At 43.4% G+C, this 27,642-nt stretch overlaps 1 protein-coding gene across 9 annotated transcripts in view; it reads right to left on the bottom strand.

Annotated features, from left to right (window-relative positions):
• Positions 1–26,215, bottom strand: part of sh3gl2a (SH3 domain containing GRB2 like 2a, endophilin A1) — a 31,808-nt gene extending 5,593 nt beyond the window's left edge. For 6 of the 9 annotated variants that reach the window (XM_047578188.1, XM_047578181.1, XM_047578185.1 and 3 more), the window contains exons 1-8: positions 25,981–26,215; positions 3,245–3,313; positions 2,866–2,938; positions 2,368–2,511; positions 1,958–2,091; positions 1,706–1,864; positions 836–939; positions 602–717 (exon numbers count right to left, since the gene is read on the bottom strand). In XM_047578188.1, coding sequence (XP_047434144.1) covers positions 602–717; positions 836–939; positions 1,706–1,864; positions 1,958–2,091; positions 2,368–2,511; positions 2,866–2,938; positions 3,245–3,313; positions 25,981–26,025 — 844 coding nt within the window. In that variant the 5' untranslated portion in view covers positions 26,026–26,215. Of the gene's footprint in view, positions 1–601; positions 718–835; positions 940–1,705; positions 1,865–1,957; positions 2,092–2,367; positions 2,512–2,865; positions 2,939–3,244; positions 3,314–8,418; positions 8,423–12,545; positions 12,553–25,980 lie in introns of those variants that run through there. The other 3 variants (XM_047578187.1, XM_047578184.1, XM_047578180.1) reach the window with 3 other exon arrangements.
• Between the last annotated feature and the right edge of the window lie 1,427 nt (positions 26,216–27,642).

The raw sequence follows: 27,642 nt of genomic DNA, 5'->3' as shown, positions 1-27,642 counted from the left end.
AAAATTAGACAATAAAACGTACTGTAAACGCTCAAATATGGTTTATTGCTTTAGTCTTAAATTTATTTTTACACTGGTTAAAAAAAACTAACTGGAATAGTTTACTTTAAAATAGAACTATTATATGAAAGAAAATGATTAAGATGTTGTTTTTTGAGTATTTATGCTTTTGTCTATGCTTGTGCAAAAATGTATTATGTATCATGCTAGAAGCCTTAAAAGGAGGTGAAGCATTATTGCTCCTATAGGAGGCGTCTTTCTCCTCCCTGGAAGGCTTTTATTGTGGAATATCTGCAGGGAATGATGTAATATCAGGACATAGATACCGTGAAATGTGTGAAGTACAACTGAAAAAAAAAAAAATCTATTTGAGAGTTTACAGTAAAAATCAAAAACAGGAAGGGTTCAAAGAAATAAAGAAATGAACTGAAACCAGTCCAGAAGCTACCCTTTAGGAAACAATATTAAAACATTTTATTTATTTTTTTTGTGTGTGTGTGTTTCCACGGGATTCCCTGATGCTAATCATCAGTATATGTACATTATCAAGACTAGTTTCTGGACGTGTTTCTGAACGCTGAGGTTACATTCAGGGTCTCACCTGGAGAACGAGCCCCGTGGATGCCTCCGTTATGGTTCTCACTGATGGAGAAGTCCAGAGATGTACGTGGCTTCGGGGCAAACTCTTTCCTCGGTTTGGTGGAAGTGTCCCTTATCCTTCAGGGAGGAAGACAAACAACCCTTGGTTCAAACGTCTTACTGTGAAAACAACAATGCCTGACATTCTACGTGTTATTGTAGCTGAGCCACTGAAGTTTGCGAAGCCGGTACTGACCGTTCGTCTATCTTACTGGAAAGCTGTGTGAGGATCTCAGCAGCCCGGCTGTGATACTCCACCTGAGCGTGGACCAGCGCGGCCAGCTGGCTCACCTGTTCAATCTGTGGGCACCCAGAGAAGAAGCAGGATCCACTACACATCCACACAACTCAGCCATGAATGAATGAACTTTAAGTTTAGAGACTTGGGGCGAACGTCTCAATTATTTCCTCATCTGATGACTTAGTTTGAACACTCAGAGCTACCGTACATGAAAACCTCATGATCCAAAATGGCTTCTGATAAATAGCCAACTACTGTTTAATATGATGATTAATGATACCATCACTAAATGATGGATTCAAAAAGTGCTTACTATAAATATAGTAGTTAGAATATAAGCATACACTGGGAATGATACTGTTTTGAGAAAGATACAACCACTGCAGAAGAAAACATTACGTGTTGTTTGTCTTCTAGTCTGTTTTACATGGAGATGTTGTGTGTGGAGCAACACAAAGGAAGGAAATCTGACAAGCTTGTTTCTGTGTTGGGACATTGTGAGGCATAAAGATGTATACATTATGACATTAAAATGTTTTTCATGTCAGTCTATGTTTGTATCAAGTAAACAGATGCACTTTTTGTGATGTAGCACAATGTACAAACTGACGTTATCCCATGAGAATGAAACCATGGAAGACTGACGGCAGATTCATAAACTCAAACCACGCAGCAGAACTGAGTCTGACTCTTGTGGCTCTTTAGCGTATCTGAATTGTGGGTTTTTAAAATATTTGCTCCATAAATAGTGTTATGTAGAATGAGATGGGGGTGGTGTCACATATGTTGAGCCCAGTTCGTTCAGGAAGACAAAGGGATCCTTACGTCGCACTCCAACAGATTGAACATGCTCTGCTCAGCAATTTCCTTGGAGTCGTCGAACTTCTCCAGCGCCGCTTTGAGCTCGTCATCTGTCACTTTGCCCTGACGTTTCTTCTTATAATCAAAGTCCAGGCGGCGGCCCTCCATTTTCTTCAGGTGGTGCTGCAAACAAAACACAAACAGACAAAAAATTAACAGGAATCTTTGACATATAGGTGACTTTCATTCGTTTTTTTTCTCCTCCTTGGTCTGTACCTGAATCTCCTTGAGGTCTTTTTCATGGAGGTTCTGCAGTGGGTCGATGAAGTTCTGCTTCACCTCCATGTCCAGAGCATCTTTAACCTCTCCAAGCTCACGCATGGCTTCCCCAGCATCAATCAGGGCAAGGCCTGGAAAAGAGAAACACAGATTTAGAAATTAACTGTACGGTAATTCATGACATCTCATTATAGTTTAGGATTTTAAAGATACGTGCCTTTATTGAAACATCACTTTAATGCCTTCCTCTGTGAAATAAGTAAAGTGAACCGCAGGCATTTTGTCTGGAGAAGTGGCTCATACATTTTTCATTGTTGCCGCGGTCTTCAGGGAATAGAATTATACCACTTTGTTCTCGTGAAGACTGTTAAAGCTCTTGTCAGAAGTGTTAATGTGCTGCGGCTCACCAAAGTTAGAGTCCTCCCCGAGCTCCCGGCCGAACCTCTGCATGGACTCTCCCAGGATGGTCTCGGTCTGCGTGTAGCCCGGCCCTTTCTCCTGGCCGCGCATGCGCGACATGGAGTTCATCATGCTCATCTTGGCTCTGGTGGCTGAGACGGCAAAGCACTAATTACATCAAACACCACTGGACCGAATGTAGAAAGGTTATTTCATTTGCTCAGATTTCTGTGCTGCTCATTGGAATTTAAAAAAAAAAAAAAAAAAAGCTGAAAGCAATCGGTGTAAACCAAGAGAAGAAACAACTGCCTTCAACTAAAGGTCAGTTATAGTATAGGAATAACAACAGACAATCTACTGTCGTTATATTTTTATTACTAGGAGATTTTCTCATATTGCAACATGACTTAAATGCAAAATATCATGTCCAAACTATATACTGTATAGAGAACAGACAGACCAATCCAGGCTCAGGGTCAGTGACCTTCTTGCAGAGCTGATGTTACCTGGGTTTGGCTGCAAATACTCAGTGGTTTTGGTCATGATGTCCAGCACTGCTCGAGCGGTGGTGTCCACCCTCTGTAAATCACAAAGTGAAACAGAAATAACAGATGAAAAATATGAGACACACAGCGGACGAGTGTACAGTGATAACAAGGGAACACTTCTTGGAGTTTAAGTTTAATTTCGGTGCAAGCAACTGAGAAACGTATCTGAATTCAGTTCTGCTAAATCAGTGAATATATGGCAGCGCTTTACACTGGTGCCCTCTTTGCAGGTGTTTAATAATCCATAATGTGAGTTGGGCTCGTAGGGGGTCTGTGCAAGTTCAGCAAACTCCCAATTATCTCTAGAATTAGCTCACGAGAAACAGCTCAGACGTGCCTTTTCCATTTCAGTGAAGTCCTCATCGAGCTTTGTTCCTTCCGCTCCCCCGACTTTCTCACTCACTTTCTGCAAAACAAACAGACAAAGGAAGAGGTTTCATCAGCCCGAAACCATTTCAAAATGTTTCATTGCTCAGATAACATGTTCAGAAAAAGCCTCTGTTACATGTAGGAGTGGAAGGTCGTTTCCACGTTTCAAGTGTTTCACATGAAACCTTCACAGATACAACAAATAAAAGACGCCTTTCAGAGAGTTTTCAATGGTGATTTCAACGGAGATTAAGAAAAATGAACACTGCTCTCTTTAACAGAGTGGTGGGGCTGTATGTTTTAAATAACATTAGTAAAAACTAACAACAACATTGGGGCAAATAAGAGAAGGAACCAGGATAAAAATGACAGACACTCAGTAATAATAACTCATTAAGATTAAACCGTTAGATCTAAAATTAAAAAGGACTATATGTTCTGTAGCAGGTTACGGGTCTAATAGTTTAATTTTATTTTATTTTTACATCAGCACATGTCTTTGTTCTCCTAGTTTTAATAATTTGTGTCTGTGGGTCACAACTCAGTCTAGAGGAAAGGCCGTGTGTTAGCATTTTAAACTTCAGTGTCAGCTTCCCTCTCCACAATCCACCGTCGTGGCTCGTGTTTCCGGCCGATGCGGCAGCACAGAATTAAACAAACTGCAGGCATTGTCCCTCATCGATGCATCGATACATGGCACAGATCCACGCGTGCAGACGTAAACACAGAAACATCTCCCGTCCCCCAACTGTAGATACTCCCAGCTCTGTCAACACCCAGCTCCGACATATGATGTAACCGGGCGCCTTGAGGGGGCAGCACTCTGACACAACGAGGCCAGACACGGCCCTCAGCGGACGTACTGTAGGGGGGAAGGAGGGGATAACGCTTCAGGAGACGTCACAAACTGTGATCAAAAAGACAGCATGAAAGCTAAGGTCAGCAGATGAAACGTTTCCTCGAGTAAGAGACAGTAAAATCACACTGTGTCACGAACTTCTCGTTACTTATCTGATTTCTTTTAAAATAGCTGTGAAGATTCTGAAATTTAGAAACACCAACAGAAGTCAGATCTTACTTTTCCATTGGTAAAAAAAAAACCCAGAGGGATGATCTGTGTCAGACAGAGCAGGGAGCGTTATTAGCCTGAGCCTTTGACAGCGTGCGGTGTAAAACTTTCTGAGGGTTGGTGCCGTTTGACTGAACTTAGCAAAGCGGCGTCTGATCCCACCTGTGAAACACTCAGTATTCTGACAGCAGCGCAGAGCATAACATCAAGGACGCATCTTTTAACTGGTCTTGTCGGTGCGTAGGCTCACAGTAAGCTCACCATATTTATCAGCGAACGATGGCCGCGCATCACGGCACACTCATTGTTTTGGTCCTTAGGGAGGATATTGACAATTAGTGTGTCTCTACAGAGGTTCAGTCTGTCTTCCGACCCAAAATTACATTTTGCATTGACGTCAAGGCACCGGTTCAAAACTTAAGATGATTCATAAAGTGGTGCAGTAGCTTGAAACACAAATAGAAAAGACTATTTTTCCAGCCCTTCCTCTCAAATTTGTAAGATGTTCTAAAAATATAATTGCATTTTCCTGAACAATCACTAATCAATCACTAATTGAAATGTTTGTAGATGATAGGACAGAGGACAGAGTATATAATGCACTGTAGAGTTAGGTAATTGATTTATTTTCAACTATCTTACACTTATTTTTCTATTTACTCGTTGTTTTTATGTGCAACAGAGCTACTGTGACCAAGCCATTTCCCTTGAGTGTATTCATCTTTAAGAAGATTCTCAAATCTACAGAAAGCCTCAAACCAGAGCTTATTTTCTTCTGTCACTGTCCTGACACTGAATTCAAGCACATTTTATTTATATAGTGTCAAATACATCCACGTTTCCTGGACCCAGAGCCTAAAACTCACATCTGCTTGAAAGTGTCTGAGTAGAGAGACGCAAACATCACAATATTTCAAGAACACGTTGACATTTTTGGTCTGATCATTTTCACAGAAATAGACAGAATAATAGAAGAATAATAAAAAACGAGGAAGTAACGACATCTCAATTTCATATAAACCTCAACTCTACTGGAAAGGAAAGGGTCGTTTTAGATCTTCCGACGGTAACAGCTGTGCTAGACTGAGCACACACCGTGTCCAGACATCTCATTTGTGTCTTATTTCATGTCCAGTAGCCAGTGATTTGAGTTTGAAGTAGAAGGAGTAAGTTACTGTATTTCTTCAGCTAAATGGACCTGCAGCACATTCAGTTTTTCAGGCGGGAGAACCACTGACTGAATGACACTGAGCCGTGGGTGGGCGGCTGTTTTGGGAAAGTCAAACAGTGCTGCTGTGCATGCCGCTGCCCGTGGCTGCTGTCCATGAACGTTCGAGCCCCACGACACTTACATACTGGAGAGAAACGTCACTCACTACTGTGCTGCAGTGGCCTCAAGCTGAGGAGGGAGGATTTTAGTGCAGTGGCGGGATGAAAGATGCATGCCAGCATGCCCTGCACTTCATGACTATATATAGCATGTCACGGCCAACAGCCATAGGAGCGATGATTGATTCTGCCACTCCCAGTGACTAACTACACACCACTATGTTAACCTGACGTCACGAGTGAGACCAGTGATCTGAAACCAGCAATGTCACTGTGCTTTCACACATAACTGATCTTCTTGTCCCTCAAACGTGTCATTCAACCATCAATCTCACGCATTACTTCCTCCCCTCTCTCTCTTAGCCCTCCTACTTGTTTTTCCTCAATCTCTCGGTGGGAGAAGGACGCCACAAGGTGAAATGAGCAGCGGAGGTGGCAGAGTGAAGTGAACCTTACAGAGATGAGTAAAACGCACAGTGGGCTGCTGGGAAATAACATTACCGGCGTACATGATATGTTCCCTGTGACGTCGCTGCTTACAGCGTCACACACACATAGCGGTGAAGACTGTCGTCAGCGTGAGTGCACGAAAAAGAAACTGGCTCCAGGAAGAGGAACTGATACACAGTTTCCTGTGTTGTTGCGCCAGGTTACTCCTGACACAAAAAAAATAGACACAGAACCTCTGCTTTGAATGACAGCAGAGGCGAATGTGATGATATTAAGATTCATGTGTGATCATGTTTGGCTTCCAAACATCACACGTACATGTTTTTAACAGAGATTTAAGCTGAGCACCAGGACACGTAAAGATAGGAAGACGGAAATGATTCTTGCATGTTCATAGTCTTTGTGTTAGCATGTTATCATTTGCTAATTATTATTGAACACAACGTGCAGATGGAGGAGCGCAGTACTAGTTTTGTGTGTATTTGCACACAGAACAAAACACTGAGATTTTTAAAATCTTGATCTAATGACGTCAGTTGTGGTGCATTTAAGGCTCCTGAGCTGTTATTGCCAGTCATCCCGGGAGAAGTCTGACCAAACCAGGTATAGATACGTTTTCATCATTCTTGCCACTGGATGCATATTTCACATGCTTTTCTCCTCCCGTTTGTATATATTGGCCAAATCCTTTTTGCAACAGGAAACAACAAGAACATCCTCGGAGCTGGCAGCCTGCACGCTGAACGTTTTGACAAACATGTAGTCAGGCAGGTTTGGTTCTTTCCGTGAGTGGTTCTTCAGACCTGTAAACGACGTGTTGTGAACGTTGGAGTCTAACTGGGATGTTCTGTTATTTGACGCGGCACTCGTCGGTCTGAGTTTGTTTGACAAACGGTTTTACTCTGCCAGCGGCACCAACTTGACCACTGTTCTGATTTATTTGTACTTCACACGAGCTTCTGTGATTTGTAAAACATAAAGCAAACAAACTGCTGGTTCAGGGCTCAAGGTACTTTAAAGTTCACACAGTTGACAAACTGTAAATCTCTGAGGAATAGGTGTTACTCCATAACAGCACTTCTTTTCAAGAGCCGTGTCCCGAGTTTAGCACCGGCCAAAAAGACTTTCTATATGTCCCGTCCAGCAGCTGGTCATTCAAAACCACAAATGTCACCCACATGGTGGCGCTACAGCGAAGTTCAGCCTTTTACAAGTTTCCAAGTTAAATCCCCTGGAGACAATAAACATCTGTTCGTGATGATCCTTTAATTGTTCTGGAATATTTTAGTCGGGACCAGACTGGTGGATTGATCCAAAAAAAGCTGGTTCTCCGAATGCCGCCCGTGTAAACCAAATCAGAGCAGATTAGATCCGCTAAAAGGGGAAAGGAAAATAGCCTTGAGATCTTGCCAAAAGCTGTCCTTCCTCCCAGATCCAGAATCTCTTGCATCATCGCTGAGGTCAGACGGCAGAGTGTGTCCTGACGTGACGTGCTGAAGCTCTTAGGGGTACGTTTACAGTGTCAGAGGCTCAGATGAAAGAAGCAGGGTAGTAAATCTGAAACCCAGCGTGGTGTAACATGTCTAATTGTATTTACTGCTGAGATTCAACTATCAGGGAAATAAGTAAGTCCTGACTCATAGTGACAAGCACTGGGACCAACTGTCATGTGCTTGTTCTAATTTACTGTTATTTTAAATGATCTTCATGTTTACGCACCAGCTCCTCTGAATCTCAATAGTTAACACTCTACATCTTGTTGGTTTCATTTATAAAAAAAAAGTGGAGGCGTTAAATGTTGGTGTATTTTGATGCTTTTGGACAAAACCAGTGAGTCCACCTGGCTGCTGGCATTAATCTCCTCATCTCATTCTCAGAAAGAAAACTATTTATATAAGAAGAAGTGACAATGCTTTGAGGTTCCTACTCTCTTATATTTTAACCACTGAAACATTTAACCTGCAGGCCCTCGGTCTTGTCTGGTTTTGAGAAAGGGATCTGCCCACATGGATTAATGGAGAGGCTCTTGGCAAATAACAGCGGGACAGTTTAAACAGCAGGCTTTTACACCTGTGCTGGACACGCTCAGCTAATGCTATTAAAAGGCTGACGAGGAAACCAACCTGAGAAGCGTTCTGACACAGAAAGCGTCTGGTGCCCAGGATTAGATTACGCTGCTGACTACGGAACACGGTGTGATCAATGCTGCGCCATCATGCTCATCTCTGCACACGCACACAGCGGCCTGACGTTACGACGCTTCTCCTGTGATATTCCCTCTCATATATCTACACCTGACTTTGTCATTTTACACACGGATATCAGGATTGGTCAGCTTGTGTAATATAAAGTGCAGCTTGATACTGCAGATATAACTACAGCTACTACAGCTAGTGTGTTGAATCATCTAAAAATAACCACGGTGGATTCTACAGCATTTACACTACACCCATTGGTCGCCACTGAAAGCTTTTCTTTCTAAACATATTTCATTAACGGTTGTGTATATATATATATATATATATATATACTGTATATACACTATATTTTTAAAAGTATTCACTCATCTGCCTCCATAGGGTTTAATGTGACGTCGGCCCACCCTTTGCAGCTATAACAGTTTCAACTCCCTTGGGAAGAGTTTAGGAGAGGTTTAGGAGTGTGTCTGTGTCTGTGTGCAGGCCAGTCAAGTTCTTCCACACCAAAACTTGCTCATCCGTGTCTTCATGGACCTTTCTTTGTGCACCGTTGCCCGGTCATGTTGGAACAGGAAGGGGCCATCCCCAAACTGTTCCCACAACGTTAGGAGCACGGAATTATCCAAAATCTCTTGGTATGCTGAAGCATTCAGAGTTCCTGTCACTGGAACTAAGGGGCCAAGCCCAGGTCCCGAAAAGCAACCCCACACCATAACTACCCGCCTCCGACACACTTCACACGCGGCACAATGCAGTCAGACAAGCACCGTTCTCCTGGCAACCATCAATCCCACATTCTTCCATCAGATTGCCAGATGGAGAAGCGTGATTCATCACTCCAGAGAACGTGTCTCCACTGCTCTTCAGTCCAGAGACGTGCTTTACCCCACCGCATCCAACGCTTCGCATTACACTTGGTGAAGTTTGGCTCGGATGCAGCTGCTCGGTCATGGAAGCTCATTCCATGAAGCTCTCTACACGCTGCTCTTGAGCTAATCCGACACCTGCGGCCATGGAAGTAACTGGAACACCCGAATTCACTTATCTGGAAGGATGAGCAAATACTTTTGGCAATATAGTGAATCTATATGAGGATGAAATCAGACCAGAACTTATACTGACATGCTAACGTGTTCGCAGTGACACCGCTGACATGCTGATATTATGCGGGTGGGGTGTTTGACATTCAGTGCGCTAGCCAGGGCTAAACTACGAGAACAGTTGAGGTGTGTGATGGAAATTTCTGTTTGAAATCAAGAAATCAGGACATGCAGATGAGCTCACAGCACAAAGTACAGCCTCTAAATGACGGCTATTGATCGTGTGAATAATTGCTATTGCAGGTATATATCACGATTTTTAGTTTGGTGAGAATGTCTTCCTTGAAGTGAACAAATTGAGGGGTGGGAAGAATCCCAAAGTCACCTCATGTTGAAATATTACTGCACACTAAAATAAAAGCATAAAACCTGACGGCTCTCATTTACTTGATGTTCCCGATCGATGCAGGACTGCACCGTGCATCACCTGCTGCTCATGCTGCATGCAAGTACTTATCTCTTATCTGCTTTCCTCCAATCAGTATCTTTGTACTAGCCTATATCAAAAAAAAAAACAGTACTGCTAGCATTAGCATCAGTCACATGGCGCCCAATGTGCTGCTGCCGCCGACGCCGCTGCTGCTGGTACTCTCCTCCCCCACGCCTCCCACATCTCTCCCCTCCCCTACCTCCCACACCTCTCCGCCTCCTCCTCCTCCTCCTCCTTTCCTGCTCACTACTCTAATCCTGGCCGGGCACATGGAGGCTCCTGCTTTAAATACACCCAGGGTGGAAGAGGGAGATTAAAAATGACAAGAGTGATTAGTGCGGCTATTAGGAGGACAGCCCCTGCTGCTGGACAATACCAGGAGCCTCTGACTCTTCCTGACAGCGCTGAACCGCTCCTCCCCTCCTGCTCTCCTCTATGGGGACTTGTTACAGTGTGACACTATCTCATCACACTCCTCCCTCTCATTTAATCCTTAACAGGTTTGAAATCTCTCTCCATTTTCACTTTCGTGAGAGGAGAGGAGGTCGAGCACACAACACGAAAGCCCGGGGTCAGCTGGGAATACGACAATAAGCTGACGAATTCCGAAAAGTCAAAAATTGCGTAACCGTGCCCTGGAGATAATTGCATTGTTCTTTATTTTCACATTGCCTCTTGTTTTTCCTCTTCTCACCTCCAGATGTCCACTGGTCTCAAGCGAGTGCATTCACTGCTGCACCGTGACTCAGCAACATGTCCGCGTCTTAACTGACGTCCATACTGCCTAACCCCAACTTCAGCAACAGGAGGTCCAATCTGTGACATTAACATATTAATATTTTACTTAGAAGCGGGCCTATAATTGTGCTGTCTGTCCTGGAAATAGCCCTGTGCACTCGTGGATTCAAGGACAATTGACGCGTTCACAGACAATGAGCGAGGATGGTCTCGCTCCAACTACAGCTGTTTCAGGACGATTATGACATAGATCAGGACACGGTTTGTAGTGGGGTTCAAACTGTACTCAGTTCAGCCCTTTCAGCACCTGCAGGACAGGTGAACACGAAGCACAGACTGATCGGACCGACACCCAGACGGGACACGGTGGCAGCTGTTCAAACTCACGGTGGCGTCAGTCCACTGGTCGACCACGCTGCTTCACTAACCCCCATCCCCTCTGAGCGCGTGGCCTCCGGATATTATAATCTGTTTTTTTTTTTTTTAAGCCTCTACATGGCTCTTATGTAACAGCGAGGATGAGTCTGTAGCTGGGGAAATGTGTGCACACGCGCGTCCATCCCTCTGTGAAGTGCTTGGCGAGTGGAGGAGAGGCTGGCTGTGGTTGTGGTCGTGGCTGCGGGTGAGAACCAGCTGGCGATGTGTGTGCGTGTGAGGAGAGTGTGCCAGAGTTTGTGAGTAGTGGGCTGCGTGAGGATGAGACAAAGATGGAGATTGAATAACTGCACACGCGACATGAATGATAACGAGCCTTTGCTGAGCGACACAGTTGGCGTGCGTTGAAGCACACACGGCACGTTATATTCTCGGCTCACTTCATCGAACTGTGAATAAAGAAATTAATATCGTCAATTTAGAGAGTTGCTTCTAACAGATAGTGTTCAGCGCTCGGTTTTGGCTGGTGTGAAACAATCAGCGCGTTCAATTTTCTCTTCTGGCTTTTTTAATCTCATCCCTCTAGTAAGTTCTGTTCTTGTTTGTTCACCCCTCCCTCTCAACCTGCTGTAAATAATGTATGATGGATTATCAAGGCCGAGTGTCTCAGGTTTACAAAGAAAATCCTATTCATTTGAAGATGGAGATACCACTGTGTTTAGACTGTGCTGACGGACACCAGAACACTTTCTGTAAAACTATTAAAATACCTACTAACCACTGAACAGAGCAGCAGCACAAACCAAACCAATCTTCGAAATCATCCATTTGATCCAAGCCATGTGGACGCCTCACAATAATACACAATAACTGTAGCTAAAATTAGGTTTATTTTACGGAACCATAAATGAAATTAATAAAAAAATAAAGGACAAAAAAAATGGAAGTTGTAAGAAAAGAGAGACAGTTTGATAGAGGGAAGCCAGACCAGTGAGCAAAACCTCCATGACTGTCAGAGTCTGGACCCAAAAACTCCTGGAGGGACAAAATATGCAACATTCAAAATATAATAGTTGTCTTTTTTAAACTGTTGGATTGTTGGTGTTAGAACCAGGAGCACACAAAACAGTTAAAAATGAAAGTGTTGCACAGGCAGCATTCAGGTCTGAATGAAATGTTATAATGTCATAATATCATCCGTGCTCTGTGACACAGGATTAAAAATAGATTAACAGTTAAGGAATCAACTCTGGGGCCTTGTTTTACTTGGAAAATGGAACCACTTCTCATTGATATTCAGAGTTTACTCAAAATATCACGCAACGTTCACAAACCAGCATGATTACTGGTTTAAAGTCATTTTTATTCATCAGAGAGCAGAGTGCGACCCCGAAACAATCATCCTATAAACAACACTCCATCCACACACACACACACACACACACACACACACACACAGAGTAAATGTGAAATGGAGACGCACATGCGCTCTTGCGGTTTCCTTTTTATTTTCTGCAAGTGACTTTCACTCTGCAATTTCAATTTCAAACGCGAGCGAGTCTCTCGGAAGCGGTAACGACGTGGCTTTGAGGAATGGAAGGGACTCACTTTTTCAAAAGCATAACTGAGCAGGAAAACATCTCATACGTGTGCGGTAAGGCTCACAGTAATATCAACTTAATGTGTACCCAGTGCTGAGTTAAATGTGCGTGGGCGTAATGATGGCGCTGTCTGGGATAATGAACACTGCAGATCAGTATTGATGATAGTTATTAAAGCTCAGTTACAGACAGATGCCTGAAGAGTGTGTTTGCGAATCTATAATCCACACATCTATTACATATTACATGTCAGTTTGATAAAGCTGAACCATCTTTAACTCTATTTTTATCCATTTTATATTTTTCGAGTGTTTCTCTGATGATATTCCTGGAGCTGTTGCTACAAGAGAGAAGGTGAACTACATGATATTATAAACCCAATGATATTAATGATCCACACATAAGTCCACCTCCTGGTCCGCGGCTCTGCTGGTTTATTAACGTGTTAGGAAGCCACTGGGTTGGTTTCAGTCTCGGGGGAATGAATGAGAGGTTCACGTGTTTCCTAGCAGGAGAAGACTCGCTGGTTTTTCCTGCTGAGGAGACGTTTGACCTTTTGCTCAAATTGCTGCCACTCAACAGACAAGCAGTCCGTTGTTGCTGATTATATAAAAAAAAAAGATTTTTTTTTTCTCCGCTCGTCACAAAAGAGCAGCCCCACTCGATCAATCCGCGTCGAAAACCCTCCACCCACACAGCGCGCGGCCATTAATCAGTGATGAAGGCTAAATGAAAATATGTGAAAGTGACTCATTGACTGAAGGAATTACTATCCTCAGTAGCTCCCTCAAGCCTTGCGCAAAGAAGCAGAGCAATAATAATTAATTTCAACTGCGTCTAAGCTCTCATCAGCATGACATCAGCAGCACATGTTCGGGTGCTTTCGAAAGCTTTGGGGGAAAATAACTATAAATGGACTCGTATATAATGTGTTTAATCTGTGGTCGCAGGGAAAAAAGGGTAAGAAAATGTTACTGAAATAAAAATGTGTTGGACATGTTTATATTCTGTACGGACGTCTTGTTGTTTTAGTGACCCGTGTGTTCCCACAGAACTGGTTCTCAGGTGGTAGAAGAGCAAATCCTCCTCCTCAAATTCTTTTCTTGAATTTTGACTCACAATTTCTGCGTTTTAGGGCGTGAACCTTTTTCTCAATGTCTTAGTTTCCCATGTGTTGCACAACTATTTGTGGCACATTTTACGCTTACAACACATTGCATCACTATGGACGGACTTCCAGGAGAGAAAACGTCTGCTATTAGTCTCTGCTGTTCCTCTGATGGTGAATTGTTACTGAGAAATATAAGGCTCCCTGAAGTGTCACTGCCGTGGCGCGGTGTATACATTTAATTTGGTCATTGTGTAAAAGTACATAGTGACAAACCATCTCTGGGGCATGAAGTGGAGCGGACAGTGTGTAACAGTGGATGTGCCATTAATGTGAACCAGGCTGTTTATCCGCTGTCCACCAAAAGCCCCTGAAATCAACACGAGTCTATCACACACATCTAAGCTGCCAGCTATTATTCAACAACAGCACAGCGACGAATCCTGAAGGAAACGACTAACGGTGCGTTTACTAGAATCGATAAACAGAACAACAAACGTTCAATCACACTTCACAAATCCAGCACAAAACAAACAATAATCATACGTCAAGAATCCGCCGTGGCCCAGTGAAAGAAGAGAAAATTGAAAAAGCGTCCGCGGGCCGACATCCTGTATATCTGATATTGACTATGTGCTATTCAACGCTGGTCCGCTTTGATTAGATTTCCTGCTCATAACGAAGGTCACGACAGGAGAAGACGGACAAAGCAGGAATGTAATGAGACCCAGAATACTGATGGCTGCTGCTGCACCGTTCATTCATAACAACATGCACATGCAGATATGACAATGAATAGAAAAAAAAAAAAAGGATTATATTGATAAGGATGCAGTTTGCAATTCATCGTATTTGTTTAATCTTTGGAACGTTACTATCAGAAAGTTCAGTCATAGCATGTAAAAACTGCAATCTAAAGATTATATACGAGAGAACAAACAGCTATTCATAAATAAAGAAAGGGATCAATAAATGGCATCCCTGTGACCTTGCCCTTAACTAACCATACACCACTCTATGTAAGTTATATAGGGCTCATCAGAATTATCTCATCCCAGAAAACTAAAGCATCATGTGAACTGAAACGGCCCAAACCTTTATAGAGTCAGTTTATTGAATACACTGAGATAAAACTAATCCTCCCCTCGTGAAGGCCCTGCCCCCAAAACAGGTCCAAACAATAAAACAATCATTTATAGATACACACACCCTGGGAATGTGCCAGTGCATTTAATGTTTGGAAGCTGACACCTATTTTTTTTTTCCACTGATAATTCTGCTGTAATAAACTCGTCAGGAAAGCAGTCAGGGCTAGTTTACATTCTGCCACCTTGTAAGCTCCCGTATCACTAGAGACACACATCTACTTTGGGTCATTTTTTCAGGGAATACAATATGTAAAAAAAAGTGTAAGTGGAAAAATGGGATATTGCCAGCACATAATGTTTTACATTTGTCCTCTTTAAGTACTTCTACTGACGGAGGAGAGGTCCTGAAACACTAATAAACACTCATCTTATTGTATCTGATAAGAACTACTGCCATAGGGTGTTATAATCAACTGTACAAATAAACCTTTACGGGCTAATGATAATGACATGAGTTATAACTTCAGGAAGGAAAACATAATAATGAATACAATATTGCATTTCTAGAAATAGATCCCCCTTAAACGCCTCAAATAATAAGAAAAAAGATGAAACGGTTATCTAAAAGCAATGAAAATATGAGGTAGGAAAGAGTCAGATACCACAAGAGAGAGAAGATTATCATCCAAACAAAAGTCATGGATTTTAAAATAAATTAAATTTGTATGAAAATGAACTGAAACAATAATGCGTAGGAACATGTAACATAAGGTCATAAATAAATATTTGTACACTGAATCCTTCTGTATTTTTGCTGAAAGCTTTGTATAGAAATTAATGGTCGTGATCATTGTGTGTTTTCCATTTTTAAGCAGAACAGAACATTTACACCCATACTTTAAATCCTATCCTGTGTAATATATACAGTCATCCTCAGTCCTCACCTACGTAAATGTTTGTCACCTCACCCTAATTAAAAAGTTATATTTCATTTGCATTTAATTCGAGGCGTCTAAACCACGACTCGGGCTGTGGGTGGTGTTTGCTGTGTCACGTCTCAACAGCAGAAAAAACAACAAGTTAAGCCTGTGGCACATTTTCAGCAGCACAGTTTGAGAAGAAATGATGAGGATTGTTTATGCACAGAACTCTCTGAGTAAATAATTACTCAACCGAGCAGCAAACAATAAATACAGGGTCCATTACAAGCCATTAGGGTAAACATTTAGTTAGCATTAATTAGTATTTAAACATATAGTATTAAAACGCACATACATATAGGACATATCTGTAGAATCAAATCTTTGTTTGAAACTCGTTTATCAGCATAAAGTTGACTGTGGATGATGTGAAAACCATACTTCTGGTAAAAAGAGGCGGAGTCACGGATCTGAGTCGGTCACATGGTCCGTTTGGTGGTCTCGTCCAGGCACATGCAGCACGTTTCCCAGATTACCGCTGCAGCGCTCTGATTCTGAGTCACACACACAGTCTGACATGATGCAAAGTCACTATGCTCTGATTAATCTGAGTATAATCCCTGACAGACCATTCAGACTCAGCTCTGCAGCTGGTGGGAGGAGACTGTGTGTGTGTGTGTATGTTTGTGTTTGTGTGGGGGGCAGGTGAGTTTACGGTGAGTATATGTGTGTGTGTGTCCACGGATGTTCTACGGAGGGAACAGCCTCACAGTAAAATACATACTGACCTCCCTAAAACACTGCTGGAAAGTCGCTCTAGCCGACGTTTAATGAAGCACGTTCTGTTCCTTCCCTTCATGAGGCAAATTTGGCATCAGGCTGAGGACACTGTGCACTCCCTGGCCTCCTCTTTTGTTCCCAAACATCCTCCACTTTTGTGTGCCCAACGCCACTGCTGCCACCGGTCGTCTCTTCCTGCTCACTTTTACATTACAGTCCTTCCTTTTCATATCTTTTCTAATTGCTCTCCACCTTTTCTGCTGCACACTGTCCCTTCCCCCAATGTCCTCTTCCTCTTTATTTTGTAGCAAAGGAATAAAATGCACCTAATGGCTTCGTCGTTCAAGCATCACAAAAGTCAAGAGGCCCCTTTTGAAAAGATTGTTTCCATTTGGCACATGCTGCAATGAAAACCATAAACCCCATTAAACCTGTGACACACTACACAATACCTCCTCCAGGCCATACCGAGACGTTTTGCTATTTTAGACTGGACACGTATAATATGTCTATATACTGGAAATACTTGGCAGGTGATTAGATAAATCCTCAACCACTGTCACTATCACAGACTAACTTCAACCAATTTCATCAACATACAATGTAATAAAAAAAAAGGCCCAAAGAGAAAACTCTGTCTGACGATCTCATCTACTGAGAAAAGCCTGAACGATTCCTTCTTTCAATGAAGATATATTTATATTAATATTGGAAAGAGGCATTTTGGCATCAGGACATTTTGGCATCAGGACCGTACCTTCCTGGTCTAGTCAGACATGGTAATTACATCAGTTTCATGCACCTTGGAAGCAGGTTAAGTGTCTGGCTCCACTTCAGTCAAGAAATACTGTCCAGTTCTAATGAATCTGATGCCATAGCAGCGTCTAAACTAACTTCTTTAGGAGACGTTAGCTGCGTTTCCATTACACTTTTCGTAAAATAAAGGCAATATTTCAAAGTCTGAAATTTCGATAAAGTACAATTTGCACGTATTTCCATTGAAAGTTGTTTTGCGAATGAGCTGTGTCTCTCGTCAAGTCTCATCCTGCGAGGCTTCACTTTGAGGAAGGTGGACTTCAAATGAACTGGTCACATGACCCCCTGCGTCATCTCCGGTGACAGGCAAAAAAAGTGCTTCCATTGCACTTTTGTGATATACTTATATATCGATACGTATGGAAAACCACCTCATGAGAGAGTGTCAGTGATAATTGAGAGTTTTTTTTTTTAAATGTGCATGTTTCTATTAGTAGTTTTTTATTATAATATTTGCGGTTTTGTTAATGGAAATGCAGCAACTGTCATCCTCACAGGAGGGTGTTTGATGTGAACTAAGGTTGAATCCAGTTGCCTTACAAGGTACAAGACGTATTTAAAGGAAGGGCTGGAAACCTCTGACTGATTATAATTATGGACACTGTGCCGCCTAAACTGATGCTACATTCCCAGGGATATGGATATTCAGGAGCAGGTCCACTGTCTGTCTTTATTCAGTCTATACCGAAAAAGCATAGATGTTGCAAAGATAAAAGGCCCGGGGGTCAAAAGCCAAAATGACTTGGAATACCTAGTTTTGTGCGTAACCCTGTTCTGCTTTATGAGAGCTTATTAAAACCATCTTTCAGTCTACGAGTAACAGCACAAATATCCTAGCTGGTGTGTACCACTGGTCATTCAATGATTCATCTGTGCTGTGTGTCATTACTCTTTGACTGAAAGCATTATTGTCATGTGATTAGGTTCATGACCTCGGTCCAGACATTGACCTTTCAACTCCAGATGATGCTGGCACATCACATCACACACTCACTGCCTCACACGAGGCCTCCGTGGCCGTAAACGCGACTGCATCTGCAAATTATCTTCCACGGCTCCTCATCACGTCCGCAGCACTCCGTCAGCTAAGCAAAAGCCGATAACCACGGCAGCGAATGGGCGTCGAGTAGCGCGGACTGCAGGCTCCCGGGTTGTGCGTCGCCGTAATAATGATGCGACCTGAATGTCCCTGAAATGGAGCTGTGCGTGAGGGAGGGCACAGCCTCCTAATTTAGCCTCATCATGGTTTGTGTTATTTCCATGTATTAGAGTGAATTGCTTCGCTCTCTGCAGAAGAAAGAATGGCAACACATTAACTGAAGACTCGTCAAAATATTGTTTAAGTCTGAAAAAAAGGTGAGCAAATTTGAACAGAGAATGAAAACAATTTTATATTTTAATTACATTTGCTAAGCCAAACCTCGTCCTAACGCCTAATGAGGATTCTGCTTCTCCGAGCTAGTATCATCCATCGCCCTCGTCTCTCCTGCAGTGGTTGATGCCTAGAATATATAATACACAAGTCCTGAATAAAATATCATCCATGGCCTGAATACGGATGCTGAGGGAGAGTAGCAAGGAGAAAAAAGAGAAGAGGGAAACCGCGGGCAGCGTTGAACAACAGCTTACTGCTAACCAAAAACCACTGAATGACGATCAACGTTCCTGCTCGTCCTTCTCCTCTGACACATTTGAAACTAGCCAAACGCTGCTCATTCACTTTTCTCCTGCGTGAGGGCATTTACCTTGCCAGCGCTCTAATTCAAAATGTGACGACAGCATCTAGCCACGGGGGAAGCTAAGAATAGGACTGGCATAAGCCGTGTCTGTGGATGTCACGGCATAACTCCCCACTACTGTCAGAATACTGCTGACAGGCTGTTCGAGGCCAAAGTTCACCCTCTATTAATAGTTTTAGTGATTCTATGGGAGATATACAGTATGTCCACCGTGCTGTTTTGGCTGCATTTCCCCACTGCAGTGTGTGGTGACTGGGGAAGGTGAGTAACACGCTCAAGAGTCAACAGACAGAAACTTGCTGTAATCTTTTGGGGATTAATGCAACACCGGGAAAATGACTGAGGATATTTGTCAGGGGTGCGGCGACGGAAGTGACATTTAACTCTCACATGAGCCAAAGAAATGTCACTCCTGCCTTAGGATACAGCAATACTTGTCTGAGAAGCAGATAAAGGCTTCCTTTCAGGAAGAGATCAAACACCTGAGGGAGATATTTGCACTTGTCAAACGGTGGAGGAATATTTCCACGACAAGCGGGGAAAAGGTCTCCTCATGGGCGCCTCCGAGAAAAAGGGTTCTACTGACAAACACAGATGTGGGGTTCGAGAACGGAGGAAAGAAAATGAGATGTAAAAGACAGGAGGTGCATTGATGCAGGTACTGGTGCTGCTGGACCCGATCCATCGCTTTTACCGCATTGCTGATCTACACTTGGCCAAATACGGATTCACCGGTTTGGACGAAAGAAAACAACAACAACAACAACAAAAAAAAAAATAGAGCATTCTCACGAGTCTGACTCATGAGTACATGACAGGACGGTTCTCACGCTTTAAATACAGGGCCATGATCTAGTTCAGGAAGAAGTGCGTCATAAATGTAATGAGGTGGAAAATAAAGGTGTAGAAATCCAGTTGCGTCATGAGAGTGGTGACACATTTGACCTTGATTCAGAGTTTTCGGACACAAACCTACAATTAACGTTTTTCGCTCTGTTTACACTTGTCTTATGGTTATTCACGTGCTGCTCAGATGGTTTAAATGTCCTGGTTTGGGATGTTGTTGATCATGTGATTTCAAATAAAAATGTGGACGCTACAAATGATGAGATGTGCTGTGTTTCTTGGCTTTAACCTCCTGAGACCCTCTGTCCTCATATGGGGACATTAGGTTTTAGGTTTGTGGCAGCTTATTCTGTTTCATTGTCCTCGTAAGGAGACACTTTTGTCTGCCATGGACCGGCAGCGAAGCATCAATACACTTGTTTATTTACTTAAATAAACAATATGTCGATAAACAATGAACAAACCTTTCTAGTTTGATATGTACACGTTTGAGGACATTGGGATTTCATAGTTTGAAGTTCTGCTTTAAAATAAACAGTTTTATATTTAGGTTCACATTGGTGACTCAAATTGTAACATACAGTGAAAAAATCCCTGTGTCCACTTTCTATTCTATTTCAAAAAACAAATACCTAAAGATCTTAATCTTTATCTTAAAGAAATTAAGAAGCATTCCAACCAAAAGCTTGGGTCTCAGGGGGTTAAATTTAAAGGCAACTGGACTCTTGGATTGGACTACCTCCATCAGAAATTAGCAGTGAGATTCAGCACATTTACTTATTTATTTATTTAATTTTGACACCTAATCTGCAGGTACAGTAAGCATCATGGCCCAGAATTAATAAACCTGGCATGATACTTGGAACTGAAACATTTCAGCCTGGTAGAAATGTCTCCTTCAGACAGTGAGAGAGACTAATTCCCTGCAGCTCTCCTCTTGGACTCGGCCGAGCCGTCCCTCTTTTCCTTCGGCATCTCTTAGCTGAATCCCCCTCCTATCTCTCTGCCACTCCCTACCTGCTCAAGGGTGCTCTCTATCTCCCCCTCTTTCCCTCTCCTCTTATCTCCCTTTTCCTTGCTCCGCTCTCATCTATCCCTCCCACCCCATCTGTTATCTTCCAGCTGGATCTGTTTTACGCTGCACTGCAGTAGGCTTTACTGAGGCGGCTCGATGAGTCACCCACTCGCAATCTGCTGCCCTAAAGCCCTGCAGGCGTCAGTCACATCCAAGGACCCCACTTCTGTCCCCAGGCTTGCATGGATGTGCATCTATGAACATTACATGCATGCATGTTGGCTTTTTCTTTTTTTTAATTTATTTATTTACACTGCAAGAGCTAATGCTTTCTTTATGTGCCGACATACAGTGCACATAATTAATTAAATCTAAATGGACCAAGAGAACGGTTTAATTATTTGCCTCTAAGCTACAGAGCGAACTGGCAACTTAAGAGAAAAATCATGAAGCCGTCTGATACTGGTGGTAGCGCTGTTATTAGCATTCACCACACACACACATAGGGAATCTCTCGTCGTAGCAATGGCTGAATATAAAATAACATCACTGCTCCATTTCCCATGCCGAGTAATATACACCATTCAAATCCGATGACCACTATTGATGTCCCAACGTCCGAGTGTACTCAGACGGACACAGATCTCCGCGTGAAGCCGCAGTATCCAAGCAGATTATTTGGTTTCCACTCGGAGCAGGGTTAACACTTTATACAGCTGTTCCTCAGCAGCGCCTGAGCCTAGTGGTCCGGCTTTTCTCCTGCTAACAGCTAAACAGATGATATATGAGACGTACCGGGGGACGGTTATTATCTGGATCACTGGATACTCCACTGCATGCACTGAACAAGTAGTGCACACGAGTGTGGTGTCAGCAAATACCGAATGTATGTACAGTGTCTTATATGTTTCACACTGAAATATACAGAATCAGAGACATATTTCATTATTATTGTGTACTATACTATAGTTAATGGCGTGTAGAGTAAATAGTTATAGGTTTCTCATCTGCAGGTAAGAACATGCATGAACACGTGATAAGTCTACATGTGTTTAATAACGCGCAGCACCCTGAGCATCTCATCTTAGGAGGTAGCTAACAGATAACTGGTTTTAGTTTTTGGGTACCATTAATATAACATGAACTTATATTTGCTGATCTGACAGGAAAAAAAAAACAGGAGGTGTCATTAGACTTAGACATTTATAGATGCTGTGCATGCAGACAAAACCAAAGTTGAGAGGAAACTAGTCAGTTTCTCTCTCTCTCTCTCAGAACTCTGGAAAAAAGCTGCAGTTGCGAAACCCCCCAAAGACTGTTTCTCATTTCCCTCTCCCCCCTTTCACTCACTCTGGCACACTTTTTCAAGCTTTCTTGGCGCCCTCTTCCCTCTCCTGCAGTTTCCACTTAATGAAAGCGTCCTTTATCTACCTGCTGCTCAGAGCGAACGCTCACTCCACCGAGATAAGACGGGTTCTGCAAAAAGTGGTGGTGGAAGTAGAGCGTGATTAAAACAAAAAGACGAGCATCTACTCTGACAGCGTTAGTGGACGGTACAGAATAAAAAGCCCCCCCACCACCACCGCGCTGGCACGACGCACATGTATGTACGCGAGCACAATCAGCTGGAGAACCTGACTCCGGCTGAAACCTCGTGAAAGTAGCATCTGCTCTGAGCATGACTCATTTGACTCTGAGGTGAAGTTGACTCGTGACGTAACAGGCAAGCAGTCGTTTAAAAAGATGACGAGCACAGTCACTTAGCTTAAAAACGAAAAGCGGACAAACACACTTTTATTCTATAAGAATGTTTTTCTTCGTATTTAATTTTTTTTTTTTTTCAGATTAAATACAAGTCGTTTCTAGGAATTGCAGTCTATTGCAACACAGGCCAAACTGAGAGTGACAGATGGATTGCTTGGTAAATAAATAAATAAAATAAAATAAATTAAAAAAAAAAAGCCATTTCTAGTGAATCCGTTGGATTTCACTCTGCGAGCCTCTTTATAAAATGGCCCCAGTTGTTAATGCACCACAGAGCCTCCACGTCCTTGGGTGAGAGAAAGAGAGAGAGAGAGATGTCCGCTGTCAGAGAAAAGTGTGATTGTGTGAAATAAATTACTCCGTGATGTATGTGGGAAGGTGAAGCTGAGGTTGTGCGAGCATGTGTGTGTGTGTGTGTGTGTGTTTGTGTGTGAGAGAGAGAATCTCATAAAATCCCAGTTACTTCATGGCTTTGTGCCTTTTACGAGCCGTCCCTGTCAGCAGCGACCATAAACTGTACGGAAGAAACGCCTCCTCTGCAAAAAATGAGGATTTTCTATCACTCAGAGCAGGTGCTGTGTATTAAGCTTCAGACCAAACTGCTTATCTAATTAGTAATTAGAGGCTCATTGGGCTCCAAGGTCCACGATTCAGCATTTAAGGATATGCAATCTGTTCCAATCTACACGTAAAACCATTAGACACGGCATCGGTTTTTATGGGATTTCTGTGTCAGTGTCTTGGCAATAATATACGTGGAAAAAAAAAACAACAATTATTTCCATAACTTGTTGATGCAGCCCGTTTTTTCAGTAAACTTTACAATGAACTGTATTTTTAGCTAATTAAATGAGAGAATACTCAAGGTTATTTATAGTCTGGTTTTATAAGACAGAAAACTGAATTACATCAAATTGGAGAAGTTGCAAGTGGTTTTACTTAAGATTAATTTGATAGATATCCAACTTGTGTAGAGTAAAAAGCAACAACACAGATATACATTGGCCCAAAACTCTGATCTGATTATTTTAATCCCTGGTCACAACCCTTAATCTTTTGATCCCCTCTTTTTGTGTTAGGGTTCTTCCTAAAGTCCGGTTGGACGACATGTGCGTCTGTGCAAGTAGCCAGATTGCAGGGTCACTTCCTATGTAAGTCTGGGCCAGGATTACTGAGCTGTGGCATGAGAGCAGAGGAACTGAGTGGAGCCTTCTGCCACTGGGAGTCTGGGGAAGAAGACGCCGTTTGTGTGAGTGTGCGCCTGTGTGCATTGGGGGTTGGGGTTTTTGAGGGGGGGTGGTGGGGACAAGCAGACGGCAAGAGACCACAGAGACAACTCACTGTGAGCCTGGAGCCGACTGAATCACACACTGGGAATAAAAGTGAGGAATGAAGACGGTGCTGTGGAGGAATCTACAAATTCAGACACACTCTCTGCATATTTACACAATCCATGACACCTCTTTAGGCACGTACACAACGAGAGTCACACAAGTTGTGCATATTCAGGCAAATGCCCACATGCACCCCCCTCTCCCTCATCGTACGCACAGATGCACTTGAAGATGCAGATGAACATCTGCAGCTTGAGAGATGGGCCCTGCTAATGGACGACAATAGACTCATCAAAAAGAATTAACACAATCTGTGTAGTCGTCTAATTCTCTGTGTGGGCTGCTGTCTATTTCTAGGCGGACAAAGAGTGCAATTCAGTAAAAGTGAGAAATGCTTCTTCCCTATTATATCTCTTTCCGTTAAGCTGCTTCCCACACTGTAAATCTTCCAGCTTCTCTCCAGAAAGCAACATGGGCTTCTCAAGTGTCAGCCTGTCAATAACTAATGACCAGTGGTCGCATAAATTAACTACAAATACTCGACTCTGCTGCATCACCGTATGTTATCGCGGCTAGTCATTGTGCAAATGAACTCCTGTCCTCATAAACCGCAACCTTATCCTCAGTTATTCAAGTCCAACGTGCAATTAAGAGAGTTTAATAACTACGAGCGGTGACCTTCAACAGACACGCAATTATTAGTGTCACACATGAATCATCGTTACCCTTGATCTCAGTGACAGACGTTCATAAAGATGAAGGATAATGCAAACTGGATGGTGGAACTGAGGCCAGGAGGAGACCGGTAGAAGGGAAGGAGGAGGGAGAGGGAAGCAAGTGTGTGTGTGTGTGTGTGTGTGACTCATTCAGGCTCCAGGACCCCTGCTGTGAGGGGCCTCGAGCTGACTGTCAGTGTCACTGTGACTCACCCACTGCAAACGGACAAGCCCCCACAGTCCCACCGAGCACCGGAAATTAAACTTGCTTTAAGCCCTGGAGTTGGTGGTGAGCTGCAGGGACAGATCTGTGGTGTTTTTTTTAGATACCTTCAGCCATGAAGGCCTCACTGGAGAGCTCTTGTGCCCAGTGGCTACCACTGTTAAGTTTAACCACAGAGAGAATGGTGGTGGTTAAACTCTAAAGCTCAACACAGGGACAAGGAAGTAACAGAATATGATGGTAGAATAAGCAGGATGGGAGGAGAGAGTCTATACATAACCTTGAACTGACTAGCATCCCATGCACTGACTGGGTGCAATAACAACGGAGGATTCCGCTTTAGATGGTGCAGGCGTGATTAAATTTAAAACCGGCATCCCGCAATAGGCGATAAGAGCGTTTAGAGGGCGCAGAGGTCATGGCGTGCCGTTGCCGGTGGGAGTGGATTTCCGCCAAGACGCACTTAAAGATTACATAACATTGTGCGCGGCGGAGTTCCCACTGCGGCCGACTGAAGGAGACGGTGATGTACACCGCCCTTCGTTTAGGGCCCCGGTTTGCGCATTACAACCGCGAGCTGCTGCCATGAGCTGCAGCTCTGCTGGTTTTTCTGTGCGGAATGTCATCTGAAGGGTACCGAGAGGAACTGACGTCCCTGATATCACTATCACCACATTGCTGGGCCATCTGTCTCCCAGACGGCCGCGAAAAAACCTACCTGGCCTTGAATATATTATCGTGTCCTCGCCTTGCGTTAAATAACCGCTGTTAAATGAAACACTGGCTGCAGATTAAAAGCCGGAGCAATAAATTATTCTATTGGTGCATTGCTGCACCATGCCAGTCTATTCAACGAGAGTGCATCTCAGCACCAGGACAGCGCCAAGTAGCTTGAGATAAGAGACAGAGCGCGGCTGCAGGAACTCTGGGACTGCAGCGATAGCAACCATTAATTAAGCATTCACAGAGACAAGCATCAATCTCGGTCGTCCAAACACCGAGACCACGGCTCCGCCAGGACACCGACACAGGAACATCTAGTGAAACCTGGCCGCGTCCTCTTACCTGAGTGGCTTTGTGGAATTGCTTCTTGAGCCCCGCTACAGACATGGTTGCTACACGGTGGTTCTAGCTGGGGAGTGTGAGGTGATGCTGCGGCTGCGAGGAGCAAATCTCGGTCCTAACTGAATCTGGCGACGATCTTGCAGCCGTGGCTAACCCCCGTCTACGATGCTCTTCACCAGAGGGATCTCCTGCGAGAGAGTGGCTGACTAAAGCCCCGATCAGGCTATTGGACGTCCAACTCACATGTCGTTTACGGCGCTGACGTCGGAGCCCGCTCCTTTTAAAGCGACCGTCTCCCCCCATCACAGCTGAGCTCGGCACCGCAGCCAGAGAGGAGGCTGATCTGGTTAAGCTCTTTTACTAGAATGACGGATGAGAGGGGTGTATAATTAGTTTTTTCGTTTAATTTAACTTGATTCGGATACAGAGAAACTAGTCCATCATCTTCAACTCAAAATATTTAGGCAGTGGTTCTTTCAGGTGATGGGGGATGTAGAGGGATTGTTGCACTGTCCTTAATTGTAAATTATACATGCCTATACATAAAGAGAAAGAAAGAAAGAAAGAAAGAAAGAAAGAAAGAAAGAAAGAAAGAAAGAAAGAAAGAAAATGACCGCTTTAGCTGCCCGCCAGCTCTTCCAGCACCATGGACAGCGCCCATCAATCTAAGAGACAAACGTCCCACTAGGATCCAACCAACCAGCAACTGTCCCTCGTGTTTCTCTCAGACCACGTGGCTACAGAATAACAGATGAACAGATCACAGGTTCGGAAGTCAAAACAGAGTGTTACACACACGGCACTTTCCATAATGTACAATAACAATAGCTACTGCAAACCTTATACAAGCACTAGGAAACCATGAGAACACTACAATAATATAAAGGACTTCACCACGATCCACTGTCCTGAAAGAAAGAAAAAATATATATCTTTACTAGGAGACAGAGTCTTCATAGAATTGTAGATTCTAATTTTACTGAGCACAAGAAGTAAATGAGCTGCTTGCGACATTGTTTTGATTATGTCCTCCACGTGTCGTTTGTTGATTTTTGTCTTCACTGTTCACAAACGCCGTGGGCAAATTATTTCCGACCGAAATGTTAACAACGATTGTCGTGCATTCTACGTACACGGAGCCAGCCTGTGGGCAACACCCGTGCGTAATGGCACAAACGCGACTTCGTCACTAAATTCGACGCTGATGAATTGATGCTGGTTAACGTCCAAACTACATCGATGCGCCGACGTCCTTTGCAGCAGCTCTCCACTACAGGCACGCTCATTCATTTCATATGCATTGCGCTTGTAACGTAACCTTGCGCACACTGACATTAAACACAGTGACCACCCAGCTCTTTCTTGGCTTCTCGAGCCTTCTCCGTGCAGATAAAATAAATAATAGCTTTCACAGACCAGCAGGACTAATGCGAGTAATGCGTCTGAATTAAAGCGCTGTCAGATCAGTGGCAGCCAGATGGCGGAAAGGCGGGGCGGGTGGGGGCTGATTCGCAAAGACACCGCAAAGCAATGCCCTCAGATCCTTAAGGCGGCCTTTTAGTCTCTGCTGTAGGCTATTTATAGGGTGCCATGTAAAAACATTCAGGCTCAAACTATAACCTGCAAATACTAATATTATTATAGAGTTCACGAAAGGTCATT

The sequence above is a fragment of the Mugil cephalus genome, chromosome 2 (genome assembly GCF_022458985.1).
Source record: "Mugil cephalus isolate CIBA_MC_2020 chromosome 2, CIBA_Mcephalus_1.1, whole genome shotgun sequence".
Taxonomy (NCBI): Eukaryota; Metazoa; Chordata; class Actinopteri; order Mugiliformes; family Mugilidae; genus Mugil; species Mugil cephalus.
This window is presented reverse-complemented; position numbering and strand designations above follow the sequence as displayed.